Source organism: Emys orbicularis, chromosome 1, assembly GCF_028017835.1.
Source record: "Emys orbicularis isolate rEmyOrb1 chromosome 1, rEmyOrb1.hap1, whole genome shotgun sequence".
NCBI lineage: Eukaryota > Metazoa > Chordata > Testudines > Emydidae > Emys > Emys orbicularis.
The window spans coordinates 44,371,662-44,386,596 of NC_088683.1; the positions used below are offsets into that span (position 1 = coordinate 44,371,662).

At 38.1% G+C, this 14,935-nt stretch overlaps 1 protein-coding gene across 1 annotated transcript in view; it reads left to right on the forward strand.

The window, feature by feature from the left end:
• The window catches only part of POT1 (protection of telomeres 1), a 149,644-nt gene that overhangs the window by 72,322 nt on the left and 62,387 nt on the right, over nucleotides 1-14,935 (forward strand). The window contains exon 9 of the mRNA XM_065416157.1: nucleotides 9,465-9,595. Within this exon, the coding sequence (XP_065272229.1) occupies nucleotides 9,465-9,595 (131 nt within the window). The remainder of the gene's footprint in view (nucleotides 1-9,464; nucleotides 9,596-14,935) is intronic.

Consider the following 14,935-nt stretch of genomic DNA (forward strand, 5'->3'; position numbering starts at 1 on the left):
CGGTGAGTGTGGGGGGGCGTCCTTTCCCCAACTTCCCCGCACTCACCGGCGGCGGGAAGCGGAGCGCCGCAGTGGGAGGTGGCGGAGTGAAGCAGGCTGGGGCCGGGCTGCTCCGCTTCCCGCCGCTGCCGGTGAGTGCCTGTCAGGGGGTGGGGGGTGTGGATAGGGGTCGGAGCAGTCAGGGGACAGGGAGCAGGGGGGTTGCGTAGGGGGTGGGGTCCTGGGGATGATTAGGGATGGGGGTCTCTGGAGGGGGCGGTCAGGGAACAAGGAACAGGGAGGGCCAAAGCAAGTTTGATATAATGCAGTCTCACCTATAACACGGTGAGTTTTTTTGTCTCCCGAGGACCGCGTTATATCGGGGTAGAGGTGTAATTCAGTTCCTAATTTAAATACTGTTGATCTTAAAAACGCATATTGTGCAAGTAAAGGAAAGAATTCTGTGTAAGTATTTTAGCACATTATATAAATTTATATATTCATGACTTCTTTGATTAAAGACTTAACTTAGTTATACTAGCAGTTTTTCTTTTACAATAAAACTCCCAGGCAATTTGCACTTATTCATACCAAGGAAATTAGGTGAATTGCTCAAGATTGCCTTTAATGTCTAACAGCGAGTTTAATTTTTCATCTGTTGTAGTTTGATTTATATCTAGTTATGTAAAATATTGCTAACGATGTAAAAACTTTCTACTCTATTGGCAAATCTAGTGAACTGTGTTGATGTTCTATCATATTTTTCAAACCAAATTTTTGCATATTTGATTTAGCCAGCCAGGTAAAAAATACTGACTTTATAATGTGGTTTGTTTTTTTCCTCATGGTGGCTATGAATCTGGTAAAGGAATCTGTCATGTCTGGTAAAGGAAAATTATCCTTTAATTATTGAGCTTCATTAATATTTTTTATTTTTTTTTTTTAAAGTTCTGGATTGGTAATCTTACAAATTGAGTTTCTTTTCATTGGAAAAAATTGGCTGTCTTATACTACAGTGACTTTGCTGGATTAAAACAAAATTGCTTGTGCAGTGACATTTATGTTTCCTGTAACAGCAGTAGCAAATAAATAAAATCCAGCAATACAATTTAGTTTGGCTCTTTTTAATACTTGTGAAAATGAGCAAACTCAATCACAAATATTATGCTATTCACGAGCAACAGAAAACAGCTTTCACATTTCAGTTGGATTGGTGGCTTCCCATTTATGTACTTCAGAAAGGATTTACAGGATAAGACTTTAGTTAATGGAAACCCGGACTGCATTCTTGAAGAGCTTAATTTTTAATTAGAATTACTATGGAAGTGACACTACCAAAGGTCATATTTAGGAAGGGAAGTTATTAATCACTTAAAACAAGAGTCTAGAATGAATAGTATGAATTCTAAATCATGATTGTGTGGCTTGGACAATACTATATTTTATGTTACTTCGAGCAGTAAGAAAATTAGTCTCATTAAGACTATGCTAGATGCACAGGAAATCATGGCGGGGAGAGGAGGATGACATATTTTTGTACCTGGATCCTTACCCTAAGGTGGGAGAATCCAGTGGTCTAATTCTTGTATTTGAAATATTGAGAGAATTGCACTCTAGGGAAATACTTCTGGGAACTACAATTTCAAATCTTGGTAAGATAAATTTGGCAGATAAATGGAATTCCGTGCAATTAATTGTGTATGGGTATTTTAGATAAAACCTGACAAACCTGAGGATCTGTCTGCTCTGCGAGAACATTAGCGCTGAGATTTTCAAAGCTGCCTAGAGGATTTGGATGCTTAGTTCACAATTTCTTTAGGTGACTGAGAAATCTTAGCACAAAAATCCCATGGCTGTTTTAATAAGAGTTGGAGATTTCCTTTTGTCCTTGACACATAGCCCCCTTTGACTGCAGTCTGCTATATTATGGTTGGCTATGTTGCTCCACCTAACAGGAGGCTGAATGTATGTAGCTGGCTAGAATGGCCTGTATATTCACAGCACCACACAAATATCCCTGTGAAATGTAATAGTAAGTGAGATATGATACAATATTTGTATGATGGATAACTTCAAATGTTATCAAACTTTCCTGCTGTTAACTTCACAAGCAGGATAAAACTATGGATTTTGAATGTCATTTTGAATACAACTCATTTATGCTAATAAATGAGTTAATGTGTAGCACTCATTCCATGAAGATATAATTGAGGCCAAGAAGGTATCAAAAATGTAAGATGAGAACATCCACAGGTACATTCGTCAGGATAAATAAATATTTTAGGAATATAAATATTCCTACTAAAGGCCAACCACTAATCTGTGCGGTTTCCTTCCCCTTCCTCTGTCCCATTTAGAGATAGGATAGTTGACTGGATGGACCTGTGATCTGGTCTAGTATATCAATTCTTTCTGATAGGAATAGGCAAAAGAATCTTCAGTAATGATGTAGAACCAGTTATGAAGGCATCTAGTATGTTAGAATTGAGAATTGTATAATCTGTGCCAGAATATTGAAAAATCAGTCATCATGTTTATAGAAATGTTGTTGTACCAATTATTTATATTTGTATTAGAAATAGGAAGATGTGGGGTTTGGGCTCTTTAAATTGCCTATGGGATCTCTCCTGTCAGCGCTTCTCTCATCTCCCCCTATTCATTTAGGGTTTTGTAAAAGAAAGATCTTTTTAAATGGATCCAAAACGGTCATATGTACATATTCATCAGAAGAATAAATCTAAAAAGTCTGATTAATGCTCTTCATGCTTCTGTGACCCATGTGCCATCTTCATCTAATTATGGAACGTGACATCCTTTTTGTTTCCTTCTAGATCTTCACAGTCTTAATATGATGAAGATGTCATAGTGGATTGATGGGGTCTCTAAGCAGTTTATTGGTGCTTCTGTTGCTTTATAAAATGTTTACTGAGGATTAGCTCTAAAACCAAGTTATGAGAGGTGACCTAAGGAACTGAACAGAAAAGAATTAAAACTGAGTCAGTTAGGTTTTGCATGCTTCTTGCCTTTTCTGGGGATCATAGTGACACTAACCAAGGGGAGAAATGTGTGTTTCACTAATTGCTTACTGCTAAAGTAAATTATTCTATTGGGGAAAATACACCCAGACCTGAGCCATAATAGCAAATGTTTTTGCTATAAATTGTTTACATTAACTTTTGTACTGTTGTTGGGATTAGTATAGGATATTTTTATATTATTCCACAGGATGTAGGTGCCTGCTGTGATATTAGACAAAATGGTAGCTTTGCCTTTCTGATTACTGACTGGTTTGTGGCACTGGCATTATAATTTGATTAAACTGACATGGCCTGTGTAGTTTCTTGGTTGCCATATGAAGTATGACTGAAGCTAACATTGCTCTAAAATAGGTGGTGGTCATATTTCCAGCACTGACATTAAATGTTGTTTGCCCGACTTGAAAAGATCGGGCAAATCCCTGAGCTGTATTTGAAGTTTCAACGGATCCAGCGATGTGCCTCCTGAATGTCAAGTGTGGTTTTTTGGATTGTTTAAATAGATTCTTCTTTTTGATTGTATGGTGCTACTGTGTATTTCTCTCTCCACTATCTTTTCTGTTTTGTTTTTTCATTTATTTAATTCGTCTTTCTGCCCCTCTCCTCTTTCCCTTCCATGCTGAGAATTCCCTTCCCACTTCTGTAGAATATATACCAGGACGTGACACCCTATATCTGGATGATAACTTTTGGTGCTTAGATATGCAAGAACTGTATGCTGCTCAGGAAAATTTGCAATTTCTCACTTATTCACAAAGCGTATATGTTATCCATTATGTATTAATAATGATGGCTCTGATAATTAAATGTGTCTCCTGGAATATAAAGGGCTTTAATAACCCTATTAAAAGAAAAAAAATATACCCGGTGCTTAAAAAATAAAGAATGTTGACATTCCTATTCTCTAGGAGACATACCTGACAGAACTTGAGGCTTCTAAACTGAATAGAGATTGGGTAGGCCTCTCAATATCTAGTTACTTTAATTCTAAAGCGAAAGGTGTTGCTGTACTAATACATAAAAAAACTGAATGGGGAGGGATAGCTCAGTGGTTTGAGCATTGGCCTGCTAAACCCAGGGTTGTGAGTTCAATCCTTGAGGGGGCCACTTAGGGATCTGGGGCAAAATCAGTACTTGGTCCTGCTAGTGAAGGCAGGGGGCTGGACTCGATGACCTTTCAAGGTCCCTTCCAGTTCTAGGAGATAGGGTATCTCCATTAATTATAATTATTATAAATTATTATAATTATTATAATTATTTACCCTTCACAACCTCCTCAGGTAAGGAGTTCCACAAGTTGACTGTGCGCTGTGTGAAGAAGAACTTCCTTTTATTTGTTTTAAACTTGCTGCCTATTCATTTCATTTGGTGACCCCTAGTTCTTGTATTATGGGAATAAGTAAATAACTTTTCCTTATCTACTTTCTCCACATCACTCATAATTTTATATACCTCTATCATATCCTCACTTAGTCTCCTCTTTTCCAAGCTGAAAAGTCCTAGCCTCTTTAATCTCTCCTCATATGGGACCCTCTCCAAACCCTCCAAACCCCTAATCATTTTAGTTGCCCTTCTCTGAACCTTTTCTAGTGCCAGTATATCAGTATATATGAAGATTTTAAAGCTTAATCAAAGAGAAGAGGAGAAAAAGGGCAGGCCTGCCTTATTCCTCCCTGTAATGCAAATGGGCAAAAATAATATTGTTGGTAACTACGCTGGAAATCAGATTAGAGTATCTAAACTTAATCTAAGCAACAAATTGGCTACCAAATCCAAATTTTGCTAATACTTCAAAAAGATTGTCCCGTGCTATGTGGTCAAAGGCTTTTTTGGCATCTAAAAAAAATACAGTGAAGGGTTCTTTAGAATCTTTTGAAGCGGCAATAATATCAGAGCAAATTATTAGACCAGATGCATTGGAAGCTCCAGAACCTCCATAACATTTTATTATTTTGGAGGAAACTTCCTGGATTTACTCAGCTTTTAATGATTTTCTGGTGCAAAAAACTCTGCCAAAGAAAGATAATTTGAGAGTTGCTTGGAATAGAGACTTGGATACGCAACTATCTCTGTAATGTAATACAATTGTATCTAATGTTAAAAAAGCAACTGAAGATTTGAGACTATGGCTTATTCACCAAAAGACACTTTTTTGAATATACTGGTCCCCACATAATCTAATTGTAATGGGCCTCGTAACTGCTGACCGCTGTTGGAAGTGAAACTCCATTGGGGCTGCATTACCTCATATATTTTTGGGAGTGCCCTCTATCAAGAATTTCTGGTCTGAGGTAGGTCAAATGACTAATTTGATTTTTTGGATGCTAAATTGGAGCCCTCCCCCTTAAGTTTTGTTCTTGGATATATTCCTGATACTTGGAAGTTTCCTGGTAATAAGGTGGAGTGGTTCCAATGTGTATGGTTGGGTTGCTAAAACAAAACTGGAAAAGTCAGTCCCCACCAAACATTGATGCCTGGCTCAGTGATATGGCTGACCTGGCAGCTAACAAATGACTGGCATTCTGCAGAAGGGGAATACCTGAAAAATTCAAAGCAATTTGGATTGATTTTTTTAGAGGTCGATGATTAATGTAGTCCCTGAACATATATATGTCATTTCCCTTCCCTTTATCCTAACCCTCTTTACTTACTTTATGTATTATGATGAATCTTGTATTTTGGTATATTTGTTTTATTTGGAAAAGAAAGTGTGTGTGTGTGTGTGTGTTGTATTAGGGCTGTCGATTAATCACGATTAACTCAAAATTTAATTGCGATTAAAAAAATAATTGCACTGTTAATAGAATACCAATTTAAATTTATTAAATATTTTGTATGCTTTTCTTCATTTTCAAATGAATCAATTTCAATTACAACACAGAATACAAAGTGTACAGTGCTCACTTTATATTCTTTTTATTACAGATATTTGCACTGTAAAATGATAAAAGAAATAGTATTTTTCAATTCACTTCATACAAGTACTGTAGTGCAATCTCTTTATCATGAAAGTGCAACTTACAAATGTAGGTTGTTGTTTTTTACATAACTGTACTCAACAACAAAACAATGTAAAACTTTAGAGCCTATAAGTCCACTCAGTCCTACTTTTTCTTCAACCAATCGCTAAGAGAAACAAGTTTGTTTACATTTACGGGAGATAGTGTTGCCCACTTCTTAATTTCAGTGTCACCTGAAAGTGAGAACAGGCATTCGCATAGCACTATTGTAGCAGGTGTCACAATATATTTATGTGCCAGATGCACTAAAGGCTCATCTGTCTCTTCATGCTTTGGCCATTGTTCCAGAGGACATGCTTCCATGCTGATGACGCTTGTTAAAAAAATAATGCGTTAATTAAATTTGTGACTAAACTCCTTGGGGGAGAATTGTATGTCTCCTGCTCTGTTTTACCCGCATTCTGACATATATTTCATGTTATAGCAGTCTCGGAGGATGACCCAGCACATGTTGTTCGTTTTAAGAACTCTTTCAATGCAAATTTGACAAAATGCAAAGAAGATACCAATGTGAATTTTCTAAAGCTAGCTACAGCACTCGACCAAGATTTAAGAATCTGAAGTGCCTTCCAAAATCTGAGAGGGATGAGGTGTGGAGCATGCTTTCAGAAGTCCTAAAAGAGCAACACTCCGATGCGGAAACTACAGAACCCGAACCACCAAAAAAGAAAATCAACCTTCTGCTGGTGTCATCTGACTCAGATGATGAAAATGAACATGTTGGTCCACACTGCTTTGGATTGTTATCGAGCAGAACCCGTCACAGCATGGACGCATATCCTCTGGAATGGTGGTTGAAGCATCAAGGGGCATATAAATCTTTTGCACATGTGGCACATAAATATCTTGCGATGCTGGCTACAACAGTGCCATGCAAATGCCTGTTCTCACTTTCAGGTGACATTGTAAATAAGAAGCGGGCAGTATTATCTCCTGCAAATGTAAAGAAACTTGTTTGTTTGAGCAATTGGCTGAACAAGAAGTAGGACTGATTGGACTTCTAGGCTCTAAAGTTTTACATTGTTTTATTTTTGAATGCAGGTTTTTTTGTACATAATTCTACATTTGTAAGTTCAACTTTCATGATAGAGATTAGGTGAATTGAAAAATACTATTTCTTTTGTTTTTTACAGGGCAAATATTTGTAAGCAAAAATAAATATAAAGTGAGCATTGTACACTTTGTATTGTGTTGTAATTGAAATCAATATATTTGAAAATGTAGAAAACATCCAAAAATATTTAAATAAATGATATTCTGTTATTGTTCAACAGCGTGATTAATCGCAATTAAATAACCTAGACAACTTTCTGATGGCTTAAGCAGTGTTTCTTAACTTCTGAGTAGGGGCTCCAAGGGGATTATATAAATCTTGACATCTTAAGTACTACAACCATTTCTGATTGAGCTCAGGAGTCTAGATATGGTTGCTGCCAGTACACAAAATAAAACTGAGTGGGTGGAGTTAACCCTTCCCCTTTAGTGTGGTTTCTGAGAGGAGACCATACCAAAGGTACTGAGATGTAGGCAAAGGGGAAAGATTTCTGTTTCCAGCCTGTAAATCTGAACTTTTTACCCCTCAAGTTAGCACTTTACCAATATAATAACATTTACATTGTATTTGAAAGTGAGATTTTGCAAAAGGAAAAACTTGAGTAAAAATTAGATTGGATTTCTGCATCTCAGGCAATTCAGAACTGCGGATTTTTACCTTTTGCTTTGGTCATGACTATACTACAGACTCTGCAGGCATAGCTATGTCAGTCAGGGATGTGATGAGGTGTAATTTGTGACCAACATAGCTGTGCTCACAAAAGCCCCTAGTGTAGACACAGTTATATCAGCAAAACTGTGCTTTTACCGCCATAGCTTGTCTCACGCTATTGCAGGGAAAGGGGTGTGTAATAAGTTACACCAGTAAAAGCATAGTTTTACAGGCATAAGCTGTATCCAGCGAAGACTGCTTTGCCAGTACGGTATACCGTTACATTTATACCAGTAAAGCACTCCAAGTGTAGACATGGCCTTACTTTGCACAATACTTAGCAGCACGAATTAACCCAAAAACTCTTGGTGCCTTCAAGTCTGAAAGCATAAAATGTTTCAGTGCACTTCTCCAGCAAACATTTTCAGCCCCACTGTAAATGGCACACTCAGTATAAATGGCAACTAAAGTTTTCAAAGTAACTAATGAAAGGAGGGCTGGGGGGGGGGGGGGGGGGGGAATCACTAATGGGCAAGTAGGCCCACTTTTATGTACTGGTGTGTAGAAATACAATTTTTAAATGTAAGAATTCAGTTTCTTCACTCCTAAAATGTAAGAAATTTAAAATGTAAGAATTCAATTTCTTCGCTCTTAAGAATGCTAGTTTTGTACATTCTGGTCCTGTGCACTTAGGGACCGCAACCTTCACATTCAAAGCCAATGCTCACTTCCCCCATTTCAGGAGGCAGTACTTCAAAAATGGAAGCATTGTGTATTGTTAGTTCATGCATTGCATATAATTATATGCTTTTCTTAAGGGTCTTGCTGTACATTATTAAAGCCATTTTCAAAACCAAGTTTTGCATACATAAATGCCTGGCTAAGTCATATATCAACATAGAAATAGACTATGAGGCAATTTCTGTGCTTATTACCTATTTAAAAATTACTGATGTCCTAGTGGTATTTTCAAAAGCAACCAAGCAAGTTAGGCATCTAACGCCTTAAATCAAGACAACAATTTCATCACTACTTCCTTACAGATTTCTCACTTAAAGATGTTCAACTGAGCACATACTTTTACATTTCTGTTTAGGGAAGTCTGTAACATACATAATACACTGTTACAGTTCTAGTGAGGCAGAATAAAGGCCATATCGTCTTTGGAGTTTGACCTTGTGGCTTGTTGTGGAATTGCAATGCCATTTCCTGGGTCTCTAACGCCTGCCTCCCAAAACTATATGAAACAACAACTTGAAAGGCAATAAACTTTCAAACGACTGATATGTGCCTGCAACCTTTTTTCTTATGTCTGCATGTGGGGTGGTAATTGATGTTTTAATTTACTCTTAAAACTTCCACAGCTCTTTATCTCTTAAAGTACAGTGCAAACACTATCATTCTCACAGCTCTGTGAGATTAATAGCTATTTTCCCCATTTTACAGATGAGGAAACCAAGACTTGTGAAGATGTAACATTCCCCAAACCCTATAGTGGGCCCATGGCAGAACAAAGAATAGAACGTGGGAGTTTCTGACTCAGAGCTCTTTGCGCAAGCTACCATACTGGTTTTCAGCTATTCTGACAGTTTACGTAGCATATGATGGGACGGATTTTCTTATTTATGTTAGCATTACTCCCTTGATTTATGTGTTAATCCAAATATGAATATATGAATACTAAAATGTTAAGTCCTATTATACATTATTTTTTATATTTTACAGATTATTGTTCGGTTGTAACAATTGTGGACCAATCAAATGTGAAATTAACATGCACGCTTTTTAATGGAAATCTAGATGCCCTTCCAAAAATCTACAAAATTGGAGATATTGTTCGATTTCATAGAATAAAGGTACGTTGTTTTTAATACTTTTGTTTTTTTGAGGGGAGAAGCATCGGCAATGTGGGGATAACTTCATTCATATTGTGAAAGCCCGATGCGGGACAAAGAAGTTCACTAGTTTATGAACCAAGTCTAAATTGATTTAAAAAACTATAACAACAATACTATAATAATAAATAATTAATAAAAACTACCAATAGGGTGCCTATCTTAAGAAAGTTAGAAGTAATCCTGGGAATTCCAGAACAGTGAACCTTATTTGAGCACTAGGTAAACTAAAATCATTAAAGATAGCTATAGAATTCATATGTGAACAGAATATGTTAGGAATAAGCCACCATGGATTGTGTAAATGAAAATCATGCCTCTTCAAACTATTAGAATTATTTGAGCTAGTTACCTTGAACATCACCCCAACTCTGGGGCATGTTAGATCAATCTGGAGGCTGCTCTAAAGTTAACTAGCAAGCCATGGTCCTCTATAAAATGGCGGCAATGGAAACCCGCTGGCTGTTTTTATTTACTGGCACATGTGCACTGTAAAAATGTACATATTCTTAAATACTGTTCTCAGTTTGGGTCTCCCAAAGATTTAGTGAGTATCATGCACCACCTTGGGTAAAATTCAACAGACTGAGACTCACATTACATCAATAGTTTTATCTGTAGCTCTGAGCCAAAAATAAATAAAGACACAAAATGTAGAAACTTTTTGAAAAATGGCTGTTTTGGGGCATTTACATCTCCACAATCTCTGACTTAAATGACCCCAAATTGAGTTACTAAGCCAATTCTTCACCCTTCTAAAGCACACCACATTTCAAAGGAATCTGAGTAAGCATGCCAATTTAAGAGGCCTTAGAAGGTCACTCTTTAGACCAAAGTCATGACATAACCTTAATTATAGTGGTGCTACTGCACCACTATAATAATTAAAACAGGTGTTGACAAGGTCCTGTGAGTCACAGCTAATAATGTAATGGGAAAAAAGAGTTCAATTGGGATTAGTCTAGATACAGAATCACTTGATTTGCTCAATGTTTCAGGAAATGAAAATTGCAAGCATCTTGATAACAGGATTGAAAGATTATGTTTCACATAATTATATTTCTGTTAATACGTCTTGTAATTTTGTGACTTAAGCTAATACTTAATGAATTACTACAGATATACCTGTGCCTTCTACTGCACCAGTTACTACCGATATACCTGTGCCTTTTACTACGTGGGGGGAACACCGTGGAGGGAAGGAAGTTTAGCTTTCTCCCTAACAGTGGAAGCACACGGTCTCAAAATGTTGTGTTATATCAACATCCTACATATTGTACTCCCCTTTTGACCTTATGTTACACACACTAAACTATATTAAAATAATGCTGAGGTTACAAAGTCCACCACTCAAAAGTTAGTAAATACCAGAATTGAGATTGCCCATGTAACCTTAATTTGGCCGTCTTGTGAGTATGTATTATGATACAGTCTTCAATTACACGATCCCGTGATATTTCAGGAAGCAATCCAGACAAGTGAGCGGCTGTGTCACCCCTGCCCTGCAACCTAGGATGCTTAACAATGCTTTGCTGTTGTAGCTCCCACCGGGGCTGCTCAGAAACAGCCAAACAGCATACAGATAATACCCTGAGTGATTGTGTATAGCTGCAGCCTGTTAGCAAAGCTCCAGTCACATTCTGGCTTCCACCAGCCTGGGTTACCACATGCAGGGTGACCCCAACACACTCCCTGTCCTGAATTTCCCCCCAATAGTGTGTTTAGCACTGTTCAACCCTCTCCTGGACAGTGCAGATATATTAGGTCCATTGCCCCTCTTATATTGGCCCACAAAAATATTTAAATGTGTTGATGTGAACTGTTAAATGAAGTTTGCTTATTTCTCTTATTGAATCTTTGTAGTTTTTATTCTGATACTGAAGAAGTCCAAGCTAATCATGTTGTCTGGGCAGTGATATACATGGATAATGGAGTGGGAACCTACAGCTACACCTCTTATATTTAGGTGTATTTTTCAGACCTTCATAGAAGTTCATTTTATATTGATCCCATGCATGCCAGCCTTACTAATGTCTTGCTATTCTTTTTGCTACTGTATAAGTACTGGAACTATAGCTGGTTGGAATATTTTCAACTAAAAGAAACTTTATCAAAGCTGAAACATGTCATTGAGATGCATCAACTTCAACAACATTTTTGCCCAGTGGCGAGGGAGATTCCCTGTAACCTGGTGATTATGGCACTGGCCTGGGATGTGGGAGACCCAGGTTCATGTCCCTGTTCTGCCTGATTGAGAACAGAGTTTTTTCATCTAAGATCACTGGGAATCAGACAAAGCAGGGACTTGAACCTGGGTCTCTCACATCCCAGGCTTCTGCCATAGTCACCAGGATAGGCACAAACACTCTCTCACATGGACTCTTTCTTTCTCTCCTCCTGGATGAAAAAGCTCAGGGTTTGATCTGAAAATAGACATTTTGATACAAATCCATTTTTGCAAAAACAAATTTTGATACCTCACAAGTTGCCCTAAATCAGAATTATTGTCCTCCAGTCAGCTGGAATTGTCCTAGAATGTACCTAGAATGAAGGAATAGGAAAAGTAAATAGTTCTGCATCTGTTTGCCATTTGTCCTGTAATGAAAAGACAATTTTGCACTATATCTGAATGCAAATTGTTTTTAACCAGTACATAACTTTCATTCAAGTATTTAAACCTAAATAATTTACCATTCACACTTTTTGAACAAATAAGTTTTTATTGTGTTAATTAACTACTAACATGTCATTGCTTAGTTTTGCTGAAACTAAGGTTTGTTCCCTAATCCAAGTCAATTGGGCTTCATGCAGGCACAGAGAACTAATCACACAGAACATCTTTCAGGACTGGGGCTTCAATTAGACATAATAACAACGGGAAACAAAGCAAAAGAAAAGGTATTGAGGAGAGTAGATGGGAATAATATCAGTAAACTGTGGTTTCTCAGCAATGGCTAGTGCATTCCGTAATGTAGTATAGAGGCTGTTTTTTATTTTATTTTAATTTTTTTAAACAAATAGATGTCTTAGTTGGCTAATAAGCTATGCTTTGAAGAGCTGAAAAGTATTTATTTAATTTAGGTACATAGACAAAGTAATATATATAATATAGATGAAAACTGACACATACATTGTAAAGAGAGCAGAACAATCTTGGTGTATTATACAGTAACTCCCCACTTAACGTCCTCTCACTTAACGTTATTTTGATCTTACGTCCCTGCTCCATTACAGAACATGCTTGTTTAAAGTTGTGCAATGCTCCACTATAACATCGTTTGGCTGCCTGTTTTGTCCACAGCTATCAGCTCCCCTACACCCCCCCCCCCCCAAGCGCCTCCTGCCCGCCAGCAGACCCCGCGGATCAGCACCTTCCCCCTGCTCCCCCTGCCTCCTGCCTGCGGCAATCAGCTGGTTTGCGGTGTTCAGGAGGCAGGAGGGAGGGGGAGGAGTGAGGACTCGGTGCGCAGGCTCCCCCTCCCTCCCCTGCCTCCTGCCCCTGGCAATCAGCTGGTTTGTGGCGTTCAGGAGGCAGGGGAGGAAGGGGGAGCCTGCGTGCCGCGTCCTCACTCCTCCCCCTCCCTCCTGAATGCCGCAAACCAGCTGATTGCCATGGGCAGGAGGGAGGGGGAAGGAGCGAGGATGCAGCATGCAGAGTAAAGGGGGAGGAGGTCAGGGGGAGAAGAAGTGGGTTAAGGGTGGGGGTTTGGGGAAAGGGGTGGAGTTGGTGGGCTGAGGGTTGAGCCCCCCACCCCTGGTACTTGCACAGTAGAGGAAGCTGCAGCTGCTGCTGCACAACATGCTTCTCCTAGCCTACGGCACCTTCAGCCTCCTTGCCTGCCTCATTGTCTGCAGTGCCAGTGGGCTGTGCCTGTGTGGGGTAAGGAGGGGGCACCTCCCATTGCTTCATACTCAGCAATGATGATTGTAGTATTAAATTGTTTCTTTAAAATTGTTTAAAACTTATACCTGTATTAAATTGCTTGTTTAAAATGTATATAGTGCCTTTTGTCTGGCAAAAAAAAAATTTCCCTGGAACCTAACCTCCCCTATTTACATTAATTCTTATGGGGAAATTGGATTTGCTTAACATCGTTTCACTTAAAGTCACATTTTTCAGGAACATAACTACAATGTTAAGTGAGGAGTTACTATATTTCAGTACAAAGGATATGAAATGTAAAAGGAAAAAATCATCCTTTTTTTAAAGTTTACGTTTTAATAATCAATCATCACTGTCTTCAGGAAAAGTGACAGACATCTTGCAATACACTGAATTTTGTCCAGTCCTTCTCATGTTCCTCATGTAAGCAGTTCCTTTGACTTCAACAGGGCTGCTTACATGACAAGTGGAGCATCATTTGTCATTACTATGATAATATCTGTATTTGATTGTTGGTCCAATTCCCTATTAGTTTGATAGGTCTATACAAGTTATAGTTTTGCACTATTGCAGGATACCTTTCACAGAAACTTGTGCTCTTATTACAATTTTTTTTAATTGATGGATAGTCTTATAATATGTGCATATGTGTGGTTTACTAAATATTACTTCTTCTGAAGGAATATCTGTAAAAGAATTCAGTTGTTTCTCTCTGATATCCCAGAATATTTTAAAATGTTGACACTTTTTAAACACACACACAGCATTTTTGCCATCTGTTGTTCACATCTGCAGTATTTCTCCTGCTCCTGAATTCCAACCTAAATTTTAAGCTAAGAATCCAGTACAAGTTAAAAAGATTTTTCTTCTGAATTAGTCTCAGCTTTAGATCTGAAGCAAAGATGGCAGCATGTTTAGAAATTTGAAGAGTCAACAGGAGTACTTCCTAATAGAAGAGTAATGTATTTTATTTCGGCTAGTGATATTGTTTGAAAGGTTACATACAGTATCTGAATTGTATTGAAAGTAGCTATATAACCGTAATGAGTAGGTGGTTCTTCACTACCACAACATTCAATCAGGCAAATGAATTAAAGCATAGTTCATCCACAATACTTTTTTTTATCCTTGATTTTAAAACAAAAGAAAAGGCGTTGGGCTTTTTGGAATTGTAACACAAGAAAATGCAGTATTGGCTTAAACAAATTTCTAGCTACACCTCTACCCTGATATAATGCGACCCGATATAACACGAATTCGGATATAACGCGGTAAAGCAGCGCTCCAGGGGGGGCGGGACTGCGGCGGAGCAAAGCAAGTTCGATATAACGCGGTTTCACCTATAATGCGGTAAGATTTTTTGGCTCCCGAGGACAGTGTTATATTGGGGTAGAGGTGTATTTAGGATTAGCATGACA